The sequence below is a fragment of the Akanthomyces muscarius genome (assembly GCF_028009165.1).
Source record: "Akanthomyces muscarius strain Ve6 chromosome Unknown contig_18, whole genome shotgun sequence".
Taxonomy (NCBI): domain Eukaryota; kingdom Fungi; phylum Ascomycota; class Sordariomycetes; order Hypocreales; family Cordycipitaceae; genus Akanthomyces; species Akanthomyces muscarius.
In genome coordinates, this window is record NW_026611618.1 from 189,237 (window position 1) to 211,293 (window position 22,057).

At 54.4% G+C, this 22,057-nt stretch overlaps 5 protein-coding genes across 5 annotated transcripts; 4 read left to right on the forward strand and 1 right to left on the reverse strand.

Annotated features, from left to right (window-relative positions):
- Positions 1 to 447: 447 nt before the first annotated feature.
- Positions 448 to 2,685, forward strand: LMH87_008528 (uncharacterized protein; the record flags this gene model as incomplete). Its single annotated transcript, XM_056201713.1, has 1 exon — positions 448 to 2,685. The coding sequence occupies one exon, from the start codon at positions 448 to 450 to the stop codon at positions 2,683 to 2,685; it is 2,238 nt and encodes a 745-aa protein (XP_056056348.1).
- A 1,260-nt stretch (positions 2,686 to 3,945) lies between these two features.
- On the forward strand, positions 3,946 to 4,365 carry LMH87_008529 (uncharacterized protein; the record flags this gene model as incomplete). Its single annotated transcript, XM_056201714.1, has 2 exons — positions 3,946 to 4,012; positions 4,088 to 4,365. The coding sequence occupies 2 exons, from the start codon at positions 3,946 to 3,948 to the stop codon at positions 4,363 to 4,365; spliced, it is 345 nt and encodes a 114-aa protein (XP_056056349.1).
- A 1,349-nt stretch (positions 4,366 to 5,714) lies between these two features.
- Positions 5,715 to 6,575, forward strand: LMH87_008530 (uncharacterized protein; the record flags this gene model as incomplete). The annotated part of the gene is made up of 2 exons (XM_056201715.1): positions 5,715 to 6,308; positions 6,354 to 6,575. The coding sequence occupies 2 exons, from the start codon at positions 5,715 to 5,717 to the stop codon at positions 6,573 to 6,575; spliced, it is 816 nt and encodes a 271-aa protein (XP_056056350.1).
- Positions 6,576 to 7,202: 627 nt separating this feature from the next.
- LMH87_008531 (uncharacterized protein) lies at positions 7,203 to 10,117 on the forward strand (the record flags this gene model as incomplete). The annotated part of the gene is made up of 2 exons (XM_056201716.1): positions 7,203 to 8,414; positions 8,468 to 10,117. 2 exons carry the CDS (start codon positions 7,203 to 7,205, stop codon positions 10,115 to 10,117), a joined length of 2,862 nt encoding a protein of 953 aa, XP_056056351.1.
- Positions 10,118 to 10,858: 741 nt separating this feature from the next.
- LMH87_008532 (uncharacterized protein) lies at positions 10,859 to 14,359 on the reverse strand (the record flags this gene model as incomplete). Its single annotated transcript, XM_056201719.1, has 2 exons — positions 10,859 to 12,655; positions 12,839 to 14,359. The coding sequence occupies 2 exons, from the start codon at positions 14,357 to 14,359 to the stop codon at positions 10,859 to 10,861; spliced, it is 3,318 nt and encodes a 1,105-aa protein (XP_056056352.1).
- Between the last annotated feature and the right edge of the window lie 7,698 nt (positions 14,360 to 22,057).

The following is a 22,057-nucleotide window of genomic DNA, read 5'->3' on the forward strand; positions in this document are numbered from 1 at the left end:
GCCTAAATACTCTTCTTAAAATAAGAGAATATAAAACTCTATATAGTAAGGAAGCTATTACTATAAAAATAATAGAAGAAAGTTAATTCTAACCCTAATTCTATCTTTATTAAAATTATAGACGTTAAAAACATATATAGCTAGCTTAAAATATAACTAATAGGGGTTATATACGATATTCTAAGAATTAAAGCTATAAAGTGATTATTTAGTTAATTTTATATCTAATAGTGTATTTATTATATTATTATAATTTTTTTTAGATTCGTTATACAGCATCTAGAAAGTGGTGTTAAAGACGCGTGTCGCGCCGAGATGTGGGTAGGGCCAAGAAGTGGGTGGCCGACGTTAGTAGCTCGATTTTTTAGAGTTATTTAAAGTGAATGAGTCCCGGATTATCCGCATTTGCGATGTTGAGTACTTGAAGGAATTGCAGAATTTAGCATGATGCTTCTCATTGTCTTATGTTCCCTTCTAGGGAGTGTGGTCGCATCAACCAATTCCTCGTGCAAGGCCACGACCCTGCACCTGCGCGACGCCCCGTACGAGAACTATTTTTACTCGGATTGCCATGTCGATGCCCAGACTGTCATCACAAGCCCACTACCCGAAAGTGATCTGTCAATCATCGGACCGCGTCTTATTGTAGCTTGGCCTGGCGGCAACAGCGGCGTGTGCGCATTCTTTGCGCCTCAGAACGGCAAAAATGGCAGTCTAGCTATTGAACTCGTCAACTCGACACTGGGTGCTCCATTGTCGTCATTTACGCAGAACACATCTTCCAATATTCCAACTACTGGCATCGAGGGAGTCTTGTCATTCAACAGCTCTGCCTCTTTGTCACTAGCCATTCTTGGCAGTGTCAGAACCATTCGTGACTTTGTGGAAGGCCCGAGCCTCCTCACGCCGTTAATCCAGGATGCGATAAAAGTCCAACGCTTCAATAAAACCGGTGCGCAGATCTCTCGCTTGTGGCTAGACAATGTCACTACAACGACCCTCACACTCTCGCCCTGGCAGAACGCGGACGGACAGGTCCACGTCGACAACAAGACTGTCAAGTTCGGAGCCGGCTTCTATCGATTCTCTGCAACTTTCGACTATCCGCAGCTGGTGCAACTCAAACCAAAAGACATTTTGCACAACGATTCAATGTCGCTTGTCAAGACAGAGCCTGAACAGATTGACGCTTTATCGTTCTTCTCATACTCGGATAAGCTCCTCGCCGGTGGCTGGCGCTTTCTCACATATTTTGGAAGAGATAGCATGATTTCCGCGCTATTGTTACAGCCCATTCTCAAAACTGGCCCCGGATCAGCAATGGAAGCGGTTCTTGGCGCAGCATTAGAGCGCATCAACAAGACTGATGGGACTGTGGCACATGAAGAGACTATTGGCGACTATGCTACTTTTACCAATAGGCAAAATGGCATTTTCGACTCGACAGCGGCCGGTTTTACCTATCAAATGATTGATACGGATTACTATTTACCAGTCCTCATGGACAGGTATTTCCAGGGTTCCCCCGACCGTGTGCAGCCACTGTTGAAGACCAAGGCCGGCAAAGTAAACGTGGCAAACAAAGATATGAGCTGGGGAGACTTGGGCCACAGGCTTGCGTCCAAGATTATGAACATCACGGAGGCGTTTGAAAAGGAGCAGACAGCAGCAAATCTGATACATTTGCTAGATGGAGTTCCTGTTGGGCAGTGGCGAGACTCTGAACGTGGTCTGGCGAACGGTCGTATTCCATTTGATGTCAACTGCGCACTGGTACCAGCGGCCCTTCGTGCTATTGCCAGCTTGTCAGCCATTTCTGGTGTGTTCCCAAATAATGATGCGCAAATGTGGCGGGCATCAGCAGAAAAACGAGCAGACGTCTGGCAAAACAAGACGCTGCCGTTCTTCAAATATAGCGACTCTGTCAGGAACAGCACAGCATTTTTGGACAACTATGCCAAGGAGAATACATTTTATAACGGCCCAACACACGCGGACTCCATGGCAAACTACTCCTCTGGCGACTCAATTGTTGACTACGGACTCGCTTTACCAAGTGCCAATCAGTCAGCCCCCATTCGAATCACGCACACTGACACTGCTTTCCGCAATGTGCTACTCTTCAATACGACAGATGACGACAATCAGCTCACTGATTTTATTAATTCTACTGCCAATGCAATTTTGCGCCCCTTCCCTGCCGGACTCACTACTCCTATCGGTGTCGTCGTGGCTAACCCAGCACTCTCAGGAGACGCCGCGTTTATCGCCAACTTTACCAACTCAGCGTACCATGGCACTGTGATCTGGGGCTGGCAGCTTGCTTTTGTTGCGAAGGGATTCGAACTGCAGCTGGGTCGATGCAGCAATACAACAACCGGTAAATCGAAGCGATCGGCTGCAAAGGCGGCTGCATTCTGCAGAGACAAATACGTCTACGGCGCGCTCAAAGCGGCCTATAATCGCATTTGGGACGTGATTGAAGACAACAAGGACACATTGCAGTCGGAAGTTTGGAGCTGGACCTACTCCAGAAATGCGACTGGTCGGGATGGGTTCAAGTATTCGCCGCTCGGAGTGCTGCCACCGCCTCCAGGCGCAGGTAGCGGTACGGAGAGCGATGTCAGGCAGCTTTGGAGTCTGGTCTTTCTGGCGATGAGTCGCGATACTCTCTACAAGGATTAGCCGATACAGGCAACGCGATCGTTGTAGCGTGGGGTAAATCGTCATGAGCAAGTTTTGCTCGTTATTCTGCTCATACTCCCCGCACGCCAAGGCTGTATTCGGGTGCGGCTACACGTGCGCCGAAGATTTATTGCCGTTATCTAGATGATGGAACTTGAAAAGATTTGGGTCATTTCGAGGTGTATACGACACCAAACTGCCCCTTCTTGTGACTCCAATTTTCCGCGCTGGTCGCCACCCTCCACGCTTCAAAGCACCACGCACGGGTTACAAAACATGAGAAATAGAAGTAGCGACTTAGTTGCTACTTTTGTCTATTTATCTTCTTCAGTTTTCTAACTCTATTTTATAGTTTGTTCATTGATTTTTCTGATTTTTCCTAATATTTCTATCTTTCCTACCACTTCTTACCTTCCGAATTGCTTTCGGTTTTTTCCTTTACTTCTTAGCACATCCCCTTTCAACTGTCCCTTATTTTTACGACTCCGCTACGGAAGAAAACTATAAAAAATTCCTGTGAGTCCTGGAAAAGCACTCAACAGTTTGCAGCCACCCACGAGCGGTCTGTAACAGGAGTGGTGTGATGCCCCCGATTTGCCGCAGTGTTGGAGCAACATGCTGAAGGTACAGACAGTATAGCTTGAGGCACATTAAAATGAATTAATAATTTGAAATAGTCAAACATATCCCTGATTCGCTGCGTTAGATCTTTTTACAATTCAAGAACGATTGACGGCAGGCGAAGGCTCTTGGCACCGTCCGGCAGCCAGGCCGCATCGCCCGATTCTCGTCGATCACCGTATCACTCCGTCCTGAGCGATACCTCGGCGAGCGCACGGAATTAAATACCCTTCATTCCTTTTTCAGCCCTGCATGGACAGCAGAAACATGCACGGAGCCTCCTTGGCGTATTATTAGACGGAGGTGTCGTTCATGCCCACCCACCGCACAGACGTGGGCTTGGACGTTCAACCTCCATTCTCGCAGCGCTGATGGCAACGCGCCCTGAAACGGCCACTTTACAGCCTACTAAATAGGAAACAAGTTCTTCAGCATTGAGCGTCGGTGGCCTGTTCGCGCGGCGCACGGTCAACCAGCCAAACGCTTTTTTTAGCGAGATTTAGGCCGTGAGGCCATCGCGGTATAAAGACGACGTGATGCGCTCACGTTCCTAGCCTTTAAATCTGTACACCTTCTTTTCATCAGCTTCATTTCACACTCTTTCAAGCTATTCTCTTCATTATATAGATATTTATAACAATGCGCCTCTCCATCACCGCCATTTCTCTTCTCGCCGCCGTCGGCTCCGCTGCGCCGCTCGACAAGCGTAAGTTGTTCACCGCAGAAACGGGCGCCGTCAACATTTAGTATGTCCAAAACTGATTCTGACCGGAATCTCCAGGCCAGTCAAGCCAGCAGGGCGGCAGCATTCTGGACGGTATCACCAGCCTGTTCGGAAATCTGGGCGGCCACACTCCCGGCAACGGCGGCAACTATCCCACAAACTCGGGCGGCACAGGCGGCTTCTTGGCTGATTTGCAGGTTCCCGCGGACCACATCAAGTACACCATTACCCCGTCTAGCGCCGAGGAGGCGATTCCCGCTGCGCAAAACAGCCAGATGAGAGAGGGACACCGCATTGCGCACGTTGCCATCTACAAGGGCCTTGGTGGCAACTAGTACTCCGGTGCAGTGATGATATATTTTCGAGTCATTGTATAATTTAATCATACCTTCTATTATAATAATGGTCCTATTAAGTCCTTATAGCCATTGTCGTGCACGTAATTCATCTCCCAATCATTCTAGGAGCTGTTACTTATCCCCACCAGTAGCATCCCGAGCGTCGGCCTTCTTCTCAACTAGTTTTCGCAATGTGCAGCGTTCAATGTTGCAAGTCCTCACTTCATTGCGAAATTCATTCATAGGAGAAGAGGGCGATAGATAGGCTACTAGATGACCCCAGCCAGGACCGCAAGCAAACGAGGGATCAATGCGGCAGATGACCCGCTGTCTTAGCACCAGCCCGTCATCCAAATGCGGGCACTTGATAAGTCCATCCTGACTCTGATGCCATCGAACTGGACGTCGAAGCCATGCCGAAGAGATGCACAGCGGCCCGTGGTACTGATGTGCCCGTTTCCGGTCACGCGTTCCCTTTGCGCTTTTGAGAGATCGGAGCAAAGTTGCCAGCGCCCCTGCGGCCCTTGGTGTGAAGCTGAAAGTCAATCCAAGCAGTCGCAGATGTTCGGGTCAGAGGCCATCATCAGATCTACAGAATCAAAATCCTCCCAGTTTACCCAGCTCCCTGTGTCGGGCATATTCCTCATAACAGCCGCCCGCGGCGGATGCTGCAAGGGCAAGTTTTTCCGGAGGGAAGACGAGTAAATTTGAGCTGAAAGTTGCAACCCAGAGGCATTTGGAGTTCTTCTGACTTTATCCTGTGGCACTGAATATATGCATATGATTACTGCTGCAATCGCACATATAACAGTCAGGCGTTTCTGTAAGGTGCCTTTCTCGAAAGGAGTAACGGATGATCCCATTTCTCTCTTTATGCGTGTCAAAGTTTCAAAAGGCTCTCGAGATCAAGCGTAGCCCGTAGCCATGAGGATCACGAGGATGTAATCCGGGAGTCGCACGAGAAGGCCGCAGCAGTAATTGTGGTGAGCATTCTGATGTTGAGGCATGTCCGAAAACGACGCTGTCGCGGGTAGATTGTACCCTCTGTGGTAGCCAGCAGCAAGCTCGCCTGCGCATGCCGGCAAACTGAGCTTGCTGCGTTTTATGACCAAACAACTGATACGCTCGAACGAATTTTTAACTGCATTTTCTAAGGCCGCTTTGTGCACCATGTTGCGATCTGCGCCAGTGCTGTTAAGCTTGAGCCTAAGTTGTCTCCCAGGGCGTCTCTGGGGTTTGGACAAGTCCGACAAACCCCCGCTTCGCTGATGTCACTCCGGCCGGGCGTTCAGCAACCACTCGCACCATCCCCATTCTTACGAAATTATTTGTTGTACAGCATCGAAATGAGCGAACCTAACACCAAGCGCTTGAAAACTAGCAATGATGCCGAGTATGAATTGATATACTGGCCTGGCATCCCTGGCCGCGGCGAATTCGTGAGGCTGCTGTTCGAGGAGGCTGGCGTGCCATACAAGGATTATGCACGCACCGCCGACGAAGCTGTCGCCAAGGTGCTCGCTCTGACCGACACGAATAACATCGGCGACGAAACCAATCCTCCTATTCTCGCACCGCCAGTGCTGAAACATGGCGAGGTTGTTCTCAGCCAGATGCCGAACATTCTCATCTACCTCGCGCCAAAGCTCGGCCTGTCGCCCCCTGCGACAGAGATAGCATTCTATCACCTGAACCAGGCTTCCCTAACAATCTTGGATGGGTTTTCGAACGAGGTCCACGACACTCACCATCCGATTGCCACTTCTCTGCGCTACGAAGACCAGAAGGATGAAGCCAAGAAGCGCTCAAAGGCATTTATCGAGGAGCGCGCGCCTAAATTTCTCGGCTACGTGCAGAGGCTTCTTCACTCCAAGACGAGCGGAAACGGGCCATGGCTTTACGGCGACAGCTTGACATATGTCGACCTTGTCCTTTTCCAGGTATGTGAGACCGCGCATCTCGAGGACGCAGACTGACAGAGACAGTGCATCGACGGCACGTCGTACGCATTCCCCAAGACAATGTCTCAGCTCAAGAGTTCGGGTAAATACGATGCCGTCTTCGAGCTGTACGAGGCTGTCAAAGAGCGGCCAAACATCAAGTCCTACCTGGCAAGCAATCGGCGCACCAACTACGGCGACGGAATCTGGCGTCACTACCCAGAGCTGGAAGAGACGATTGAGGTCGAGGTGAATCTAAAGGAATAGCGATTTTGCTTATCAGGATCATTCTGCTTCAGTACATCCCCACCATTCCCTATTCGTCTTTAGTAGACTGCTTCGTAGCATACGTTGAGTGAGCATTCTCACACTCTCGCAATCAATGCTGCAAGAACTACATCAGTGCTATCATAAGTGCGACTCCTCGGGAACCACTTCCATCGGTTCTAGTACCCGCCTGCCGGGCTATGTCATTAGTGTCCTAGGTGACGCCACTGGAGCCTACGGAGGGTCTGAAATAACTCCATAACTCACGCTTTCTAAGGTGAAAACGCGAAAGAAACGAAAGGGAATAAACCTTTAATGAAGTAGACATGGTATTCAAAGGCGATAAAATCTATCGAGTTCGTGAAATCAACAAAAGCAAGACCAACAAAAGCAAGACCAACAAAAGTCACAGCGCGACTAAGACAGCCAACTCTTCCTACGGAGTATCTTATCAGCCTATCAACCCCACGAACGCCACCAAGGCTAAGCCGTCTAGCTTGCCTCAATGTTAGAGCTCCATCTCCATCAACAGGTACTTAAACCTCCAGACCCCAGTCCCAGCCTGGGAGCTCGCCTTTTCTTCCTCAACGGCTGGATATAGCTCTAGAACCAACCAAAACCTTCATCATGGACGAAAAGTCCGGCCTGCCGCCCTACGCCCCTGCGGCACACGGGTATACCCCGCTGCCCACGCCCGGCACTAGCACGAGCACGCGACGCCACGGCGGCAGCCGTGTCCGCCGCTCACGCGCCATCAAGTTCATCAGCATCGCCTGCCTGGCGCTCATTGTGCTCTCGCAGTGGAAGCAATCGTGGTACACGGAGCGCGCGGCCCCCAAGCTCTCCGCGGCACGCCTCCACGCCGACCTGCAAACCTGCCAGAAGCTGCAGTCGAAGCCGCAGGACCCCATCGGGCTGGGTCGCGAGCGCAACGCCCGCTACATTGACGGCGGCAAGCCCACCCTCATAAAGAATGCCACCATCTGGGTCGGCGAGCCGGTCCCGGGCACGAGCGAGGCGGACGCGCGCGCCGGCAAAGGCTGGGAGTGGATCTCGGGCGACGTCTACATCGAGTACGGCCTGATCCAGCGAGTCGAGGACGCCATCGCCGGCACCTCCCTCTCCGCGGACACGCTCGTGGTCGAGGCCCATGGACGTCTCCTCACCAGCGGCATCATTGACATGCACAGCCACGCTGGCGTCGGCCCCCTGCCCGGGCTCCAGGGCGACCAGGATACCAATGAAATGTCCGACGACATCACGCCGTGGGCACGCTCCATCGACGGCATCCACCCCGATGACGTTCAGATCCAAGTCATCAAGTCCGGCGGCGTCACCACCTCGCTCATCCTGCCCGGCTCCGGCAACAACATGGGCGGCGAGGCGTACGTCATCAAGCACGCCGTGGGCAAAGCCGACGGCCGCGCGGAAACGTCGGCCGCCGACATGCTCGCGGATCCGGAGCGCAACTGGCGCTACATGAAGATGGCGTGTGGCGAAAACGCCAAACGTGTGCACGGCGGCATCGACAAGTCGCCCTTCAGCCGCATGGGCGAATCGTACCGCTTCCGTCGTGCGTTTGAGACGGCCCGCGACCTCGTCACCAGGCAGGACGACTGGTGTCGCAAGGCCGAGGCCATTGGCGCGGACAACATGGATGAGTATCTCCCACAGGATCTGGCGTGGGAGTCCCTGTCGGCGGCGCTGCGTGGACATGTGCACATCAATACGCACTGCTACAAGATTGCCGACCTCGAGGCCATGGTGGACCACAGTAACGAATTTCAATTTCCCATCCGCGCATTCCACCACGCCCACCAGACCTATCTCGTTCCAGAGGTACTACTCTAGACCCCCCAATCTTGGCCTCATTCGCTGCTAACACCCGATAGATTCTGAAGCGCACATGGGGTGGCCGCGCGCCTGCGTCCGCCATCTTTGCCGACAACATGTTCTACAAGGCCGAAGCGTACGTCGGCTCCGAATACGCCGGCAAGTACCTCTACGATGAGGGTCTGACCCCCGTCTACGTCTCGGACAATCCCGTCCTCAACGCGCAGCACGTCCTCTTCGAGGCCGCCAAGGGCTACCACTGGGGCCTGCCGTACCACGCCGCTCTCGCCAGCGTCACCTCTGCGCCCGCCGACCTGCTCGGTCTCGGCCAGCGCCTCGGCAAGATCAAGCCCGGCTTCGATGCCGACCTGGCCCTCTGGGACTCGGACCCGCTCAGCGTCGGCGCCGCCCCCGTGCAGGTCTGGATCGACGGTGTCTCCCAGTTCGCTGACCCCGTCGAGCTCGACAAGGACCACACCGGTCCGATCCAGCCAGACACCAGCCTCGCCGAGATTCCCGCCGAGGAGCCTGTTTCGGTCGAGTCTGTGCTCTTTACAGGAATCACCAAGGTGCTCCTCGACCTTCCCGAGCACGCCTCTTCCATTGTTGCTGCCGAAGCCGCCGGCAAGCCTTTCAGCATCGCCGTCAGCCACGGCAAGGTATCCTGCGTGGGCGCCTGCACCGCCGCCGAGAACAGCAACACCAAGATCGTCCCTCTCAAGGACGGACACGTCCACAAGGCGTTCACCGCATACGGCAACCTTGGGCTCGTCGAAATCTCCGCCGAAGAGACAACCAACAACGGCCGCACCAAGGCCTTTACGCGCGCCATCGACGGCCTGCAGTTCGACGGCAAGGTCCTCTCCGTCGCGGGCAAGTACGGCGTCACCCGCGCCGTGTCCCCACCGCTCGGTGCTGGCGGTCCCCTTGGCGTCAGCGCCGCATTCGTCACCACCGCGTCTACCAGCATCGAGGACGACGCCGTCTTTGCGAGCGACGCCGCTGTGCACTACACCCTCGACTCTTCCGTCAAGTATGATAAGAAGAGCTACGCGGAGGCCTTTGGCGAGCTACGCCGCAAGCTCCTCGACGCTGCCACCGCATCAAAGGACAACATCACCGATGCCCACTCCGAAGCGGCGTACCTCCAGCGCGTCGTCGCCGGCGACCTGGTTCTCGCGCTGAGCATCTCGTCCGCCGACGGCATCGCCTCGGCCCTACGCATCAAATCCGAGGTCGAGTCTGCCACCTCCTCCCACATCCGTCTCGCCATCATCGGCGGCGCCGAGTCGTACCTCGTCGCGGACCAGCTCGCCGCGGCCAAGGTCGGCGTCATCCTGACTCCCCTGCAGCAGCTCGGCGGTTCGTGGGATGCGCGCCGCGCGCTCGTCGGCGCGCCGCTGCACAACGGCACCGCGGTCGACAGGCTCGTCGCGGCGGGTGTCGTGGTCGGCGCCGGCCTGAGCGAGGAGTGGCGCGTGCGGGACATGGCCTTTGAGGCGGGCACGGCGTGGCGCAACAGCAACGGCAAGATTTCGCAAAAGGACGCGCTGGACATCGTGTCGACGAATGTTTACAAGGTTCTGGGCGTGGAGGAGCCCGAGAAGCACAGCGGCGCGCACTTTGTCGTGTCGGAGGGCGATCCGCTCGACATCGGGGCGCGCATCAGGGCTGTCGGTGCGGGACGCGGCCAGGTGTCCGTCTTCTAAAGCAGGGCCAGAATATTACAGCATAGGATTCATCTCCCCATATCTTTTGGATATACAGCTTTCTGCGCATCATCATTGTCTAAAATCCAACGTGCTTCACTAATCTTCCATTCTAGACATGGCCTCTGTTAAATCATGTGAGATCGGCGTAAGGCCGACCTGGAAGTCAGCCGCTGTAGACCGTCACTAAAAATCTTCAAGAATCTGCGAGGCCGCATTCTGGTCCATTTGTGACTTGATGCTGCTCTTCGCCGTCCCCGCGATTTGTCACTCGGGCACGATTTCCAGTTTGCCAGCTACCTAGAAAAATAAGAAGAATAAGAAAAGTAAGAACAAGGAAAGAAGAATAAGAAGTATAAGACAAGACAGCATACAAAACCATCATATAGCATTATGTTCAGTGTAAAATAAGGAAAAGCGTCTTTTTATCATTTAATCTGAAGTCTCATGAGAAAATCAGTCCGTTGAACAAGTTTCCTCCCCAGTTAAGAGCGAGATTACATCCCTCTAGTCGGAAAACAGCAGAAACCCATCCTTGCCAAGTGCTGAAAGAAAAAATATAAGAAAAAAATGTGTACAGGAAACGAACAGGGTTAAAAAGAAACAAACAAAATGCAGGTCATAGACACAGTGACAATCGTCAAGAAAAATAAAAACGCCGCAGTCATCAAGAAATTTAAAACAATACACTGGCATAACTTGCCAGAACATGGGAGGACGTTACTTGAAAGACATTGCCCATCATTGCGATCCCTCCGAGACCACATTGCCGCTTGGCGGTCGAGGAAGCATACTATCGCGGTTCGTGCGTGGCTGGCTGCCCGCCCGATTGTGCATCGAGACATGGCGCGAGAGGCGGTGGTCCATCGAAGATGGCGTGCCGGCGCCTTCGCGCGTCGGCACAGCTCGCTCCAAGTACTTTCTGGTCGGCGTTGCGGGACTGAATCCAGATGGTCCGGCCAATCGGGATGCGTGCAGCTCCGAGACAAAGCGGCGACGCGATCCCGCGGCCGACGACACCACCGACGAGGTGTCTTGCCTGTCCGGGCCATCCATCTCAATGGCATTCTCGTTGGCGCGCTGGTAGGCCATGGTCATGGTGCGTCGCGTCGGCGACCGAGAAAGCGGCTGGTCCATGTCTTCCGCCGTGCCGCGACGACTGCGGACGAAAAAGGTGCTCCGGCGGCCGTCGTCGGGTTCTTCCGTCATGGCGCGGCGATTTCTCGACAGCACCGACTCTCTGCCGTCTTCCAGTTCTTCCTGGCGAGACTGGCGCGTGCGAGACACGAGGAGAGAAGAATGGCGGCCGAGGCCGTTTTCGTTGAGCATGGGAGCATTTGGGTTTGAATGCAGAGATACTGGAGGACCCGATCCGTGTAGGAGAGAGTTGCGGCGCTCCTCAAACCTGGAAATAACCCTCGGGCTCGTATGCGACAGTGGAATGTTACTCTCTACTACGCTAGAGCGTCGAGAAACAGGTAGGCCGCTGCTATGCGATTTGGGAAGCGTCGGTGTTGACGGTGTTCCTGGTACGGCTGATTGCGCCTGCTGTTGGCTTGTACCAGCTCTATATGCAGCGTCGTCGTTGAGGGTGATGCAAAGCTCAGTGAGGCTTTGGCACACGCTCTCAGCCTTGCGTCGTAGCTGGCGGTCAGCGACAGCGCCAGCGCCACTAGGCATCGGTGCTTGGCTCATGGCTGTAGACAAACCCAGCGCATCCTGTGCAACATAGTCCAAAGCCTGGAAGATTGCAGGGCTCAGGTTCTGCCTGCAGTTAGCAAGGGCATTTTGCAGGTTCGGAAAGACATCTTTTTGCGTGGAGACTGAGTCTGTCTCTTCAGCATGGACATGGACTTGGCGCTTTGGTGACATTGAAGCCGTCGTTGCTATAGTATTGGCTGTGACAGGGCGCTCCTCTGGCATCTTCGTCACGGCAGCACCAGATGTAGAAGGCGGCTTCACCGTTTCAAGGCGGCTCAGTCTCCACTTCAGCTCATCGAGCTCATCCCATACCGTAGAGGGCGCCGTGGTTGAGGCTGTGGATTCTGTGCCGTCCACACCATTTTGGTGTTCTTGAGGTTGCGGTGGAGGTAGGTCAAAGGACCGAATTAACGGCGAGGAGTTGTACGTCTTGGAGTAGTTGTACACAGGGCCGGTTTTGTAGGACTGCCCTCTGCCAGAGATGGGTGGGGTGCTTTCTGTAACGGAGGATCGGCGGCGACCATGGCGATAGCTGTCTGAGTTGTCGTGATAGACGGTAGAGCGCGAAGACAAGGGGGGTGGGCGGTGAGTTCGAGTCGAGGGAGCAAATTGGCTTGCAAATTCGCCAGGATGAGCAGATGCCGCCTTTTCTCTGCTCATGGGGCGATATTGCAGTACGCGAGATGCCTGGCTAGTTTGGTCATCCTCCAGGCTGCTCAAATTCGGGCGCTCCTGCTGGTCAGAAAGTCTGCGCCTCAACTTTGGCGGGGATATCGGCTGGTATGAGGCGAGGTTTGTGGACAGTGGTCGGCGATGCCATGAGCGATGCGTAGCAGACTACTCGAGGTTAGCACATGAAGTTGCTTTTGGTGGCATGACTTGGTCGCAGCGTGACTCGCAACAAAAACAATGTCGGCTCTTCGGCAGCGCAAACAATGACCAAAAATAGCCATGTCTTAGACAATGGGAGCTTGGGCCGGCGCCGCAGAATGGCATGGTTGAACAAACAAAAATACTCACCACTGGGCTGTAGGTGCCGTCTGGGGTCCGGCCATTGGTGGTGCGGTTTACGGCCTCTTCTCGGGCCAGTCGCAAAAAGACGTCGCCGGAGTCTTCGCCGGTAACGCCTTGATGGCTCGAGACAGGCGGCGTCATGAGCCTGGACTGTCTGTCGTAGAGGGCATCGGGGCCAGCGGCAGTGCGGGCGAGATCTTCGTCGTAAAGGGGAGCGCCAGCACTCTCGTTGAGGTCGTAGGGACGGGGCGTAAAGTTCATATCGGGGCTGTTGAGGCTTCTGCGGGAGCCTGAGGACCGAAAAGAGCGAATGGGAGGTACACGGATGGGCGTCGCGTTTGTGGGCAGGGAGCCGGTCAGCGACAGCCGGTACGATTGTGTCTGGAGGGAGCGGCGCCGGGGTTCATCGGGAGTCGAGGACTTGGCGGCCGTCTTGAGGGGCAGAAGCTGTCGGGTGCCCGAGATGAGGCGCGGCTGGTAGTGGTGCTGGTGTTGCTGTTGTTGCTGGAGGGCCGCAAAGTTGGCGTCGTCGCCGGCAACCTGGAGCAGACGGCCGTTGATGGACGGCGGCGGGCCGGAGAGGGTCGAGATGCCCTTGGCGCTGAAGGAGGCGGGCTGGCGAGCGGATCTCGAACGGAGGCTCGAGTGAGACGAGGCGGGCGACAGGCGCGAATCAGAACCGACCGGCGGTTCAGGATTCGATGACCTGCGGAGGTTAAAGGCTTGCGGTGGACGGGAGACGTCGGGACGCGGACCCTGATCAGAGTAGGCTCGCGGGCGCGGTCTGGCAGTGGGCGGAAGGTCAAAGGACGAGGCGCGCTGGCGATGCCAACGAGAACGGGGAGGGCTCGCACAAAATACGGGCGTGTATGGCGACGGTGCCTGAATGTCTTGCCCAACGCTAGATGGAGGTGAGGAGCCCAGCGGAGGCGAGCTGCTGTGGTCGCCGAGCGAGACAGCCGAGTCGTCGGATGCGCGGCGAGCACGGTGGGCGGTGGCAGCAGCAGCAGCAGCAGCAGAGGGCTGCGATGGAGGACGAGAGGCGCGGTCGAGGTTGGATGCGGCGAGACAGGTTCGCGGCTGGAGGTAGGACCTAGGTCGGCGATGGAGAAGCGGCGAGGGCAGCGAGGACCTTTGAGCTGTCGATGTCGACACGCTCGGGCTCGGGCTGGGGAGAGTCGAGATGGGGAGACGAGTTTTGGCGAGGCGGGCAGCTGCAGATCCAGCAGCACTCGAGACGACCCTTTCAGCGGCAGTTTCAGTGGAACATGCCGTGGCTTCAGTGGCTTTAGTGGAGCTCGTTGTGTGACGGCGACTTGCCGACAGCGCTGACGCCGAGCCGGCCAGCGCTGCTGAAACCCCCAGCGGCTGCCCTGGATGGCGCCCAGGATGCCCCGAAGGCCCCTGCAGCTTGCCCTGTCCAGCGGATGGCGGGCCTGGAATAGCGCTGGCAATAGCCTGTGCGGTAGCACATTTAGTGCCTCCGTGGCCCCTTTGCGGGCCCGCTGCCACGACCGTTTCCGTCATGGATACCCGCTTTCCGCGAACAGTTCAACGTAACAATCGTGCGAGCCAAGCAAGCACAAGGTGAGAAGCTGCTGGTTCTCCGTCGTTCTTGGTGTGTGGGTTCTGTAGAGACCGGGTTCTTTGCTTTCTCGGTTCGCAAAAAGAATGACGATTCAAGCTGCTTATGACAGCAGCCTCTCCTTGTTGCTTTTTTATCGAGTGCGGGGAAGACCAGCTGTCAATCACAAGGCTTGCTTGCGCACGACTCAGAACCTCTGCAACCTGTCGCAGTCGATAGCTCAGTGAGCAAAAGAAAGCAAGGCTAGCCACAGCCTGGCAGCGTATTGCTTCCCAGCTGTCCGTCTCGTCTAGCCTCGTCAGAATGCGACTCGTCGTGGCGATGAAACCTGGATTGAGTCAGGCTCCGTTGGGCGTCTGTCAGAAACGTCCGGCAGATACTGGTAGCTGTGGTATCTCGTGCTGCAACAGCTATGCGAGTCGACGTAATACTATGGATGCTGATGGCCGTATGCATGCGCGGCTGGCGTGGTCTGTTGTAGCCGGCACAAGCTGTCGTAGGACGCGCCACCTAACAGAAGCAAACGTGATGATCGTAAGGTGAAATGAGTGAAATGCGCACAAGGGCACAGGCAATCGCGAATTGAAAGAATCAAAAACAAAGGAGATCAGAGGGGAATTGATAAGAGAAAAGGAACGGGGACTCGGCAACTTCAAGACTCTTGTTGAGCGTGTGTCCAGACCTTCCCAGCTCTGATCAGTCAGGGGGGGCCACGCTGCCGAGCACCAGAATCACGAATTCTCGCAGGACCATCTCCTCTCTTTCTCCGCAGTGGCGCACCGCCGACGGTCCAACAGCATGGGCCATGTCGTGCAAACCTGCCAGGGCATCACATTGTTCGGGACAAGAAAGGCGCCACCAACCCATGCCACGCCCGTCAGCGACTGAGACACGAACAACAAGAGCCCGTGTTTGCCAGGGGGGGTTCTGCAGCTATTTCTTCTTTCAGAACTAAGACAATTCTCTATCAGTAGTACCCAACTACTCAGTACGGATATGCGAGGCAGCTTTCGGATAAAGCAACGACTCTGCTTGCGACGTCGAAAAGAGACAAACCCTCGCAATGTCGCATGAAGCCAGCAATGTGATGTGTGATGGACCGCGCAGCACACATGCACATCAACACACTTCAGTACGCAATTCTGGGTCCACGGCTCCGCCAGCTACGGTTACAGGTGCAAGGCGAGCCACCAAGTGTAACCTGAACACAAAAAAAGCAAGCAATGAATCTCGAGCCTCACCAGCAGAGCGCATCATCATCAGTAGTTCCATGCAATGATGGGTCGGCAAGCTAGCACATGAAGGTCCCTCACCCTAGCCAGGGTGCAATGCCACTATCACCTGCCGGTATCGACCAGGTCAACTGGTCTCAAGCTTCCACTCTTGCATGACTGTCCTCGACGGCGGGCTCAAGACAAGATCAAGAACCAAACATGACGGCGGTGGCATCAAGCACTCTCCTCTGTTAGAGGAACTCGGGAGAGCAAATCACAATTGATTGTCCAACGACGGCAGCAGCCGTTGGACGAACCGTGCTCAAACGTGATCTCCCCTCCTCTCCTTGCCTCCCTCCCTCCCTCGGTTGCTGTCCATGTGGGTTGCATGGAGCGATCGCTTCCAACGGACGGAGCAAGCCCAGGTCCCGTTTTAGAGCGCTGGCCTGTGCACAACTTCTGGATTATTCTGGGTTCGATCAAGCAAAGGCCCGCGCCAGTTTTGCCATTCTCCTTTTCAAATGTCCATGCAGCCAAGCATCCTAATAAATGACAAGGGGGATGGCCACAGCGCCCAAGCTCCTCGATGTCGTGTAAAAACAGCACTGCCACCAATGATACACAACATGCAGTCAAGTAAATGGTTACTGCAGTCCGTGTGCCACTAACGCCAAATACCACAATGTCGGCTGCAACAATTTTGTTCCTTTTTCCTTTTTGTGCTAGGCACAAGCTCATCTTGGGGGGTATCAGCCACGAGGCGCCCGCGCAGCACCTGCAACGCACACACAACACGCACAACATTGGTGAAGAACCGCAGAGCCTCTGTCCGTCATGCATGTCACTGCCTATGCACTGCCTGGCTATCCCATTTATATCGGCGCGAACGGCGCGAACTCGTGGCACACTGAATGACTGGCACCAAATACGCAAAGCCCTAACTAGAGGTCCACCACGGTCTGAAACGGTAAATCCATGCTCGGTGCCTGGTAAACTGGAGCAAATCAGCACGTTTAATAAATACTAGTGCCGCTGCGCCTGTAGAGCCTGACAGCCTGACAGCCCTGGTATTTATGGTTGTCCTTTGATCTTCTCACTTGTGCAACTGGACTAGTCTAGTCACTATAGTGTAGCTCGCGCCCACGGGTTTGGCTAATGATGCAGGTCAAAGGGGGTCTATCGGGGCAACTCGAGAGATACCCCATTATCAGCCCCAACAGAAAGAGAATGGACACGTTATTGGGTAAAAATACATGAAAGCAGAAAAGCGTACACGTCTTTTCCTGGTTTCGTTTCGACGTGCAGTCCGTCTGCCAAGGGTCCGCTGAGGCGAGAAAAAGATCAACGCCAGGCTTGCAGGCCTACCAGTCTCCATATCACCTTGATAATAGCGCATATGCGGGACAAAGGGTAATTTCCACCTTTGTAATATCCGCATCGTGCTCAACAACAGCAGTGAGTGCTTTTGGAGAAGATGGATGCATGAGCTGGTGGGCAAGTGGGTAACTGGCTAGGCATGCATGCGTATGGACATCGTCACGGAGAACAGCCGTGCAGCGTGCTCAGCCTTCTCGATATGCTTCTTGCAGTGCGCAGACAGACGGACGGGCATTTTTTACCGATAAAACGCGATGCTTCATTTTTATATTGTACTGTTGCGTATGGCATGACCCCCGTAAGTAGGGCTATGGGAAATGGATAAACTACGTATTTGTTGGCAACAACGCCTCTCCGCGCAGTTCTTGCGCAGCAACACATCGATTTTCTAGCAATTACGCAGTTGAAAACAGTCAACAACACTTATTTACCCAATTTCCACAACGAAATTGAATTACACTATCGAATCGAATACACGTGTCCTCCCAATTTCAAGTTTGTTCCAGCGTTGGAAAAATTTGTCCGGGTCACGGACCTACCCTACACTGCTCAATCGCCCGACACGCACGAGGTCCAGACAGGAAGACGGCGGAACAAGCCACCAAGCTGATGGCACCCTCAACATCATCTTACCAACATCAAAGACATATATTCGAGGCGTTCCTTTATACACTAAGTTTGATGTGGTTTTGTGATGGTTTCAATTCACGTCTCTGAATGTCACATCAATTCACCGCGCAAGCAGTCAAGGTATAGTGAGTGATAGTTGCACGCACATACAAGCAGAATTCAATCGATATAACACCCTCCGCCGTGGATAGCAGGGAATCACAGCGGCATAATGAAGGATCACACACTCGTCTCCTCGGATCGCACCCGCATACCTAATCGCATGCGGGCGAACTCTAGTTACCACGTGTGCTATAGCCAGCTATACGACATATTGGATCTGTCAAACATGGGTTATCAATATAGACAAGATGCAGCCACCGGTCGGAGCTAGCCTGCTTGCTTGTATTGTCTTCTTACTGCTCGTATATATGAGACGTGGTAGGGCTGGTATGGACAACTTCTTGTCCTCATATATATGATATGGCGAACCAGCAACGCTGCTGGGAAGCGCCGCTGTCCATGTTTCCCAGCCAACGAAGCGCGAGCTAGACAGAAATGTTTCCAAGCCTGCTAGTTTCAGCAGAGTCTTGAACATGCTCTCTTCACTCTCTTCAAGCTTCCGTCTCGCGAGAGAGACGCAGACAACGCCGTAGCATAGCCGACTTGACCAAAAGTCAGCCATAACCAGCGCACGTACATCCATCCGAGACTATTGGTATAGCAGCTCTGAGGAGCAGCCTCCAATGTTCGAACTCGAATTCGCGCCTCCAAACCGGGCGTGATGGTTTCCACTGGTTCATCGCATCTCGGCGGAAGGTTGCCCGGTTCCAAATCTTCACGAAAGCAGTTAGCATCGCCGAGCACTAGCCAAAAGCCAAGGCTGAGCCAAAAAAGGTGACCAGATTGCAAAGGTATCAGTAAGCAAAAGCGACCAGGGGGAACCGAGTAGCCTGGCGCTAACAGGGGGCTATTCTCTTAATTGCAGTGCTGAACCCGGGGGGCGGCGATACCTTTCGGGGGCAGTCCAAGTTTCAGAATGCGCGGTCGAGTTTCGGGTTTTGGTGAAGGACAGGGTTCTGACCAAGGACGACGGCGCTAGATTGGGCGACGATCACCCATCCACCACAATTGTACTTTTTGTACTTTCTCACTTTCTCTCTCTCGCGCTTCTTGGCTTTTCTGTTTGGCCAGCAAGGGTCTTTTGCTCAAGATCGACATGGGCAAATTTAAATGCTGTCATCTTTACGGTGGCAGTGGCTGTCCCTCCCCCACGGTACGGCGCGACGGGCGGCGGCGTCGCAGTCTCAGATGGACCTCAGCCTGACACGCGTTCAGTCTGGCTCAAACATCCCGGGTACAAAACCAATATCTACGCTGTTATAACGATGCACATCGTCCCCCCGCCCCCTTTTTTTATTCTAACACTCTTGGCTTGTTTTTGGCTACCACCAATTCGGATCATGCCATGGAGATTGCAAGGTGGGGGTAAGAAAAGGGCAAGACAGGCTGGGCGGCAAAGGGAGAACGGTGATTGGCATGCTGGCGGGCAGTCGGCTATAGCTGGGAATGGGGTTGTAATTAACAGCGTGAGTGGTGGAAGTGCCAATGCGCATTCCTCAAGGGCGAGTAGTTCTGGGCCAATGGGTTGGCTTCATAGAGCTGGCCGTGTGAAATGGACTGCAGATGTATGCAGTGTGATATAGATTGCCGCTGAAGACTGGCGGGCTATTCACTCAGCGGAGAGCTGTGTGCCAATTACGCTGGGCAGGTCGGGATAGTCTGTGCGTTGGGCGAGGACGCGAGTGAATTGACAGAAGCGGGAGAAGCATACTACTGCCAACGAGTGTCGAACGATCATCACTCAAATAAGGTTCATGTAATGGCCAGCTGTTCATTTGCTCCCAACAAGATTGTGCAGAATCAGCATGCCGTGTAATGAGGCTCAGCATTATGCGCCATATAGGGTTTAGGTTATAAGATTTTAAGTTATTGAGAACGCGATGCATCGCTGGCAAACAAGTGGTTTACACGGAGGTGTTTCGCGGAGTGGTGGAGTGTTGCCGTTAGGGTTACGGGACAGTAACACGGACGGGGAGCGGGAGTACCCATGGTCGCGCACAAAACGGCTCAGCGCGATGCATCGAAAGGCTAAGAGGAACGGAGGCGGATAGCATGTTGTTGCTCGAGTTTCATCTTGGTTGGCAGACGTTCAATTGCGATCCGTTGCCGCGGTTATTGTTGGTGTCAGCCTGCCGTGCGAGGGTGGAAGCATTGACGTGCAACGGGGACAATCTTCCGATCCGGCGATACGGAGACGACAGTCCGAGGGTAAGAAAGGGACACAGAACGCGATTGGCCAGTTCACTTTGGCTACTTGCGGAGATGGGCTACGATGAGCGAGGCCAGGGTCGCAGCGAAGCTCCGGGCTCGTCAAGAAGGCCGCTCCGTGGGCCAGCGCGTAAGTACTGAAGATGGAATGGCACGGTCAGATGACTACCAGTATCAACGAAGGAATCGGCACAAGGGCGGGACTGAAAGGGACAGAGAGGCAACGAGGGCGCGTGGCACTGGAAGTGTCTGTCTGGACCTGGACCCCTGCCAACTCTGTATGAGCACGCGCTCAGGTGGTACATACGAGCAAGCGATGGTGGCGAGGAACAGTAAAAAAAAAATGTCTGTTTCAATTTACGAGAGATCCCCTGCTGTTATATGTAAATAGAGGAGGGATTACCGGGAGGATCAGTGGGTGAACTGGACAATAATGGTAAAAATACGGGAGAGATATATGTGCTTGCCCAACGCTGCCTGTTGCAGCACTCACAATGATAGAGCGTCCAGGGATAGCTACATCGTAAAAAGGCGACAGACGATTTTTTTTTACAACTGGGGTTTTTTTTCAATTTTTTTTTTCATAATTCTTTTTTCTTCCTTTCGCTCTCCATTGTCGACGTGCTAACAGGCAGACAGTCAGTCGCCCGCAAAAAGGTACATTGAAGAGGTACTTGCTTGGGGGAGTAAGAGAGCGCGTGATTGGCCAGAGTCTAGGCGCTGGGGCGGGGCAGAGGGCCTGTGGCTTGCAGGAGGGGAGGGGCGTCAGGCAAGTGTGGGAGGATCTATATTTAGCAGCAAACCGCATGTTTTTTCTCTCCCAGAGGGCTGGGCTGGGCTGGGTCGCCGTCCTGTCTGTCCTGGTGGTTGGCGTCCAGGAATGGACTCCCAGGGTTTCGCATTAGAGGGAGCGAGCGGCGCGCCTGACTTTGGCTGCCGTGAGTGACGACCACTCTTTTCGGCGGCTTGTTGCAGCCAGTTGTTGTTATTGTTGCCCGCTGCTTGTGTTTACTGCAATAGTCTTGTCCTGTGCGTTTGCATCCGGGCTGCTGCTCTCTCTGCCTCTGGGCCCTGTGACGGACCAGTCAGCGACAGGGGGAGACCCCGGGACGAGGCCAGGTCTTTTCTTAGCACAAGCCTGCCTCCCCCCTCCCCTGTTGAGCTGCAAGGCGAAAAGGTAGGTGCAAAGTAGTGTTATTGGGCTGCTGCACCAGTAATGCACTGTAATTTGACCGAACGGTACCTGGAGTGCGGCCGCCCCACTCGCTATTTTTGGTCCTCGAGCGGTACCCGGGGGGGGGGGGGGATGCGAAGGTAACTTGTCCACCCATCACAGTGAATTGAGGATAGCAGAAAAAGAGGTGCGGCGATGTCAGTCGATGTGGCATCGTAGGCGACTTGGCAGACAAGTCGAGGGAAGAAGAAAAGATGCGCTGGATTTCAGATGCTACCTACGGTTCTGCTCACGGATGCTCATCCCGGCAGCCTGCATCAGCGCTTGCTTGCTGCTGTAACGGACCGCCCCAGCGCCACCCCAGCAACAATCCGCAGCAGCGCAAAGTAACAATGCACGAATGATGATCCAGCTTGGGAATCCCAGCCATACAGCCGTCTTTTTCACCAGCCAGTGGCAGAAGAGCGAGCATGTATGTACATCCGTGTGCCGCCCACATGCAGCACGCCTCCATGTAACTAGGTACCTACCTGCAGGCTAAAACTGCCCTGGCCCCCCCCCCTGGCTACAGGGCCCTCGTCTGCTGTGGCGCCCGTCTGCACCGCCAAAACACGCCTGTAGAGTCTGCACGCCCCCTCCTCCACTCCTCCTCATCCACTCCTCCCACACTCACAACTTACACTCCCACTCCATCTCCCACTTCTTTTCTTCCTCTCCTCATATTTTGCCATTCTACCAACAAAGGCGTCCACCACTGTCGACCATCCGGACGGGTCATCTCCTCTTCTCAACCTCGAACCATCCCCTTCCGGAATATGCGTTGACTCTGGCGTCTTCTTCTCCCACCTTTGCCTTTTTCTTCTTATTCTTCTTCCGCTTCTCTTTTCCTCCCATCTCTGTTTCGCCAGCGCCCATTCCCGCCCGTTGTCTCCTTG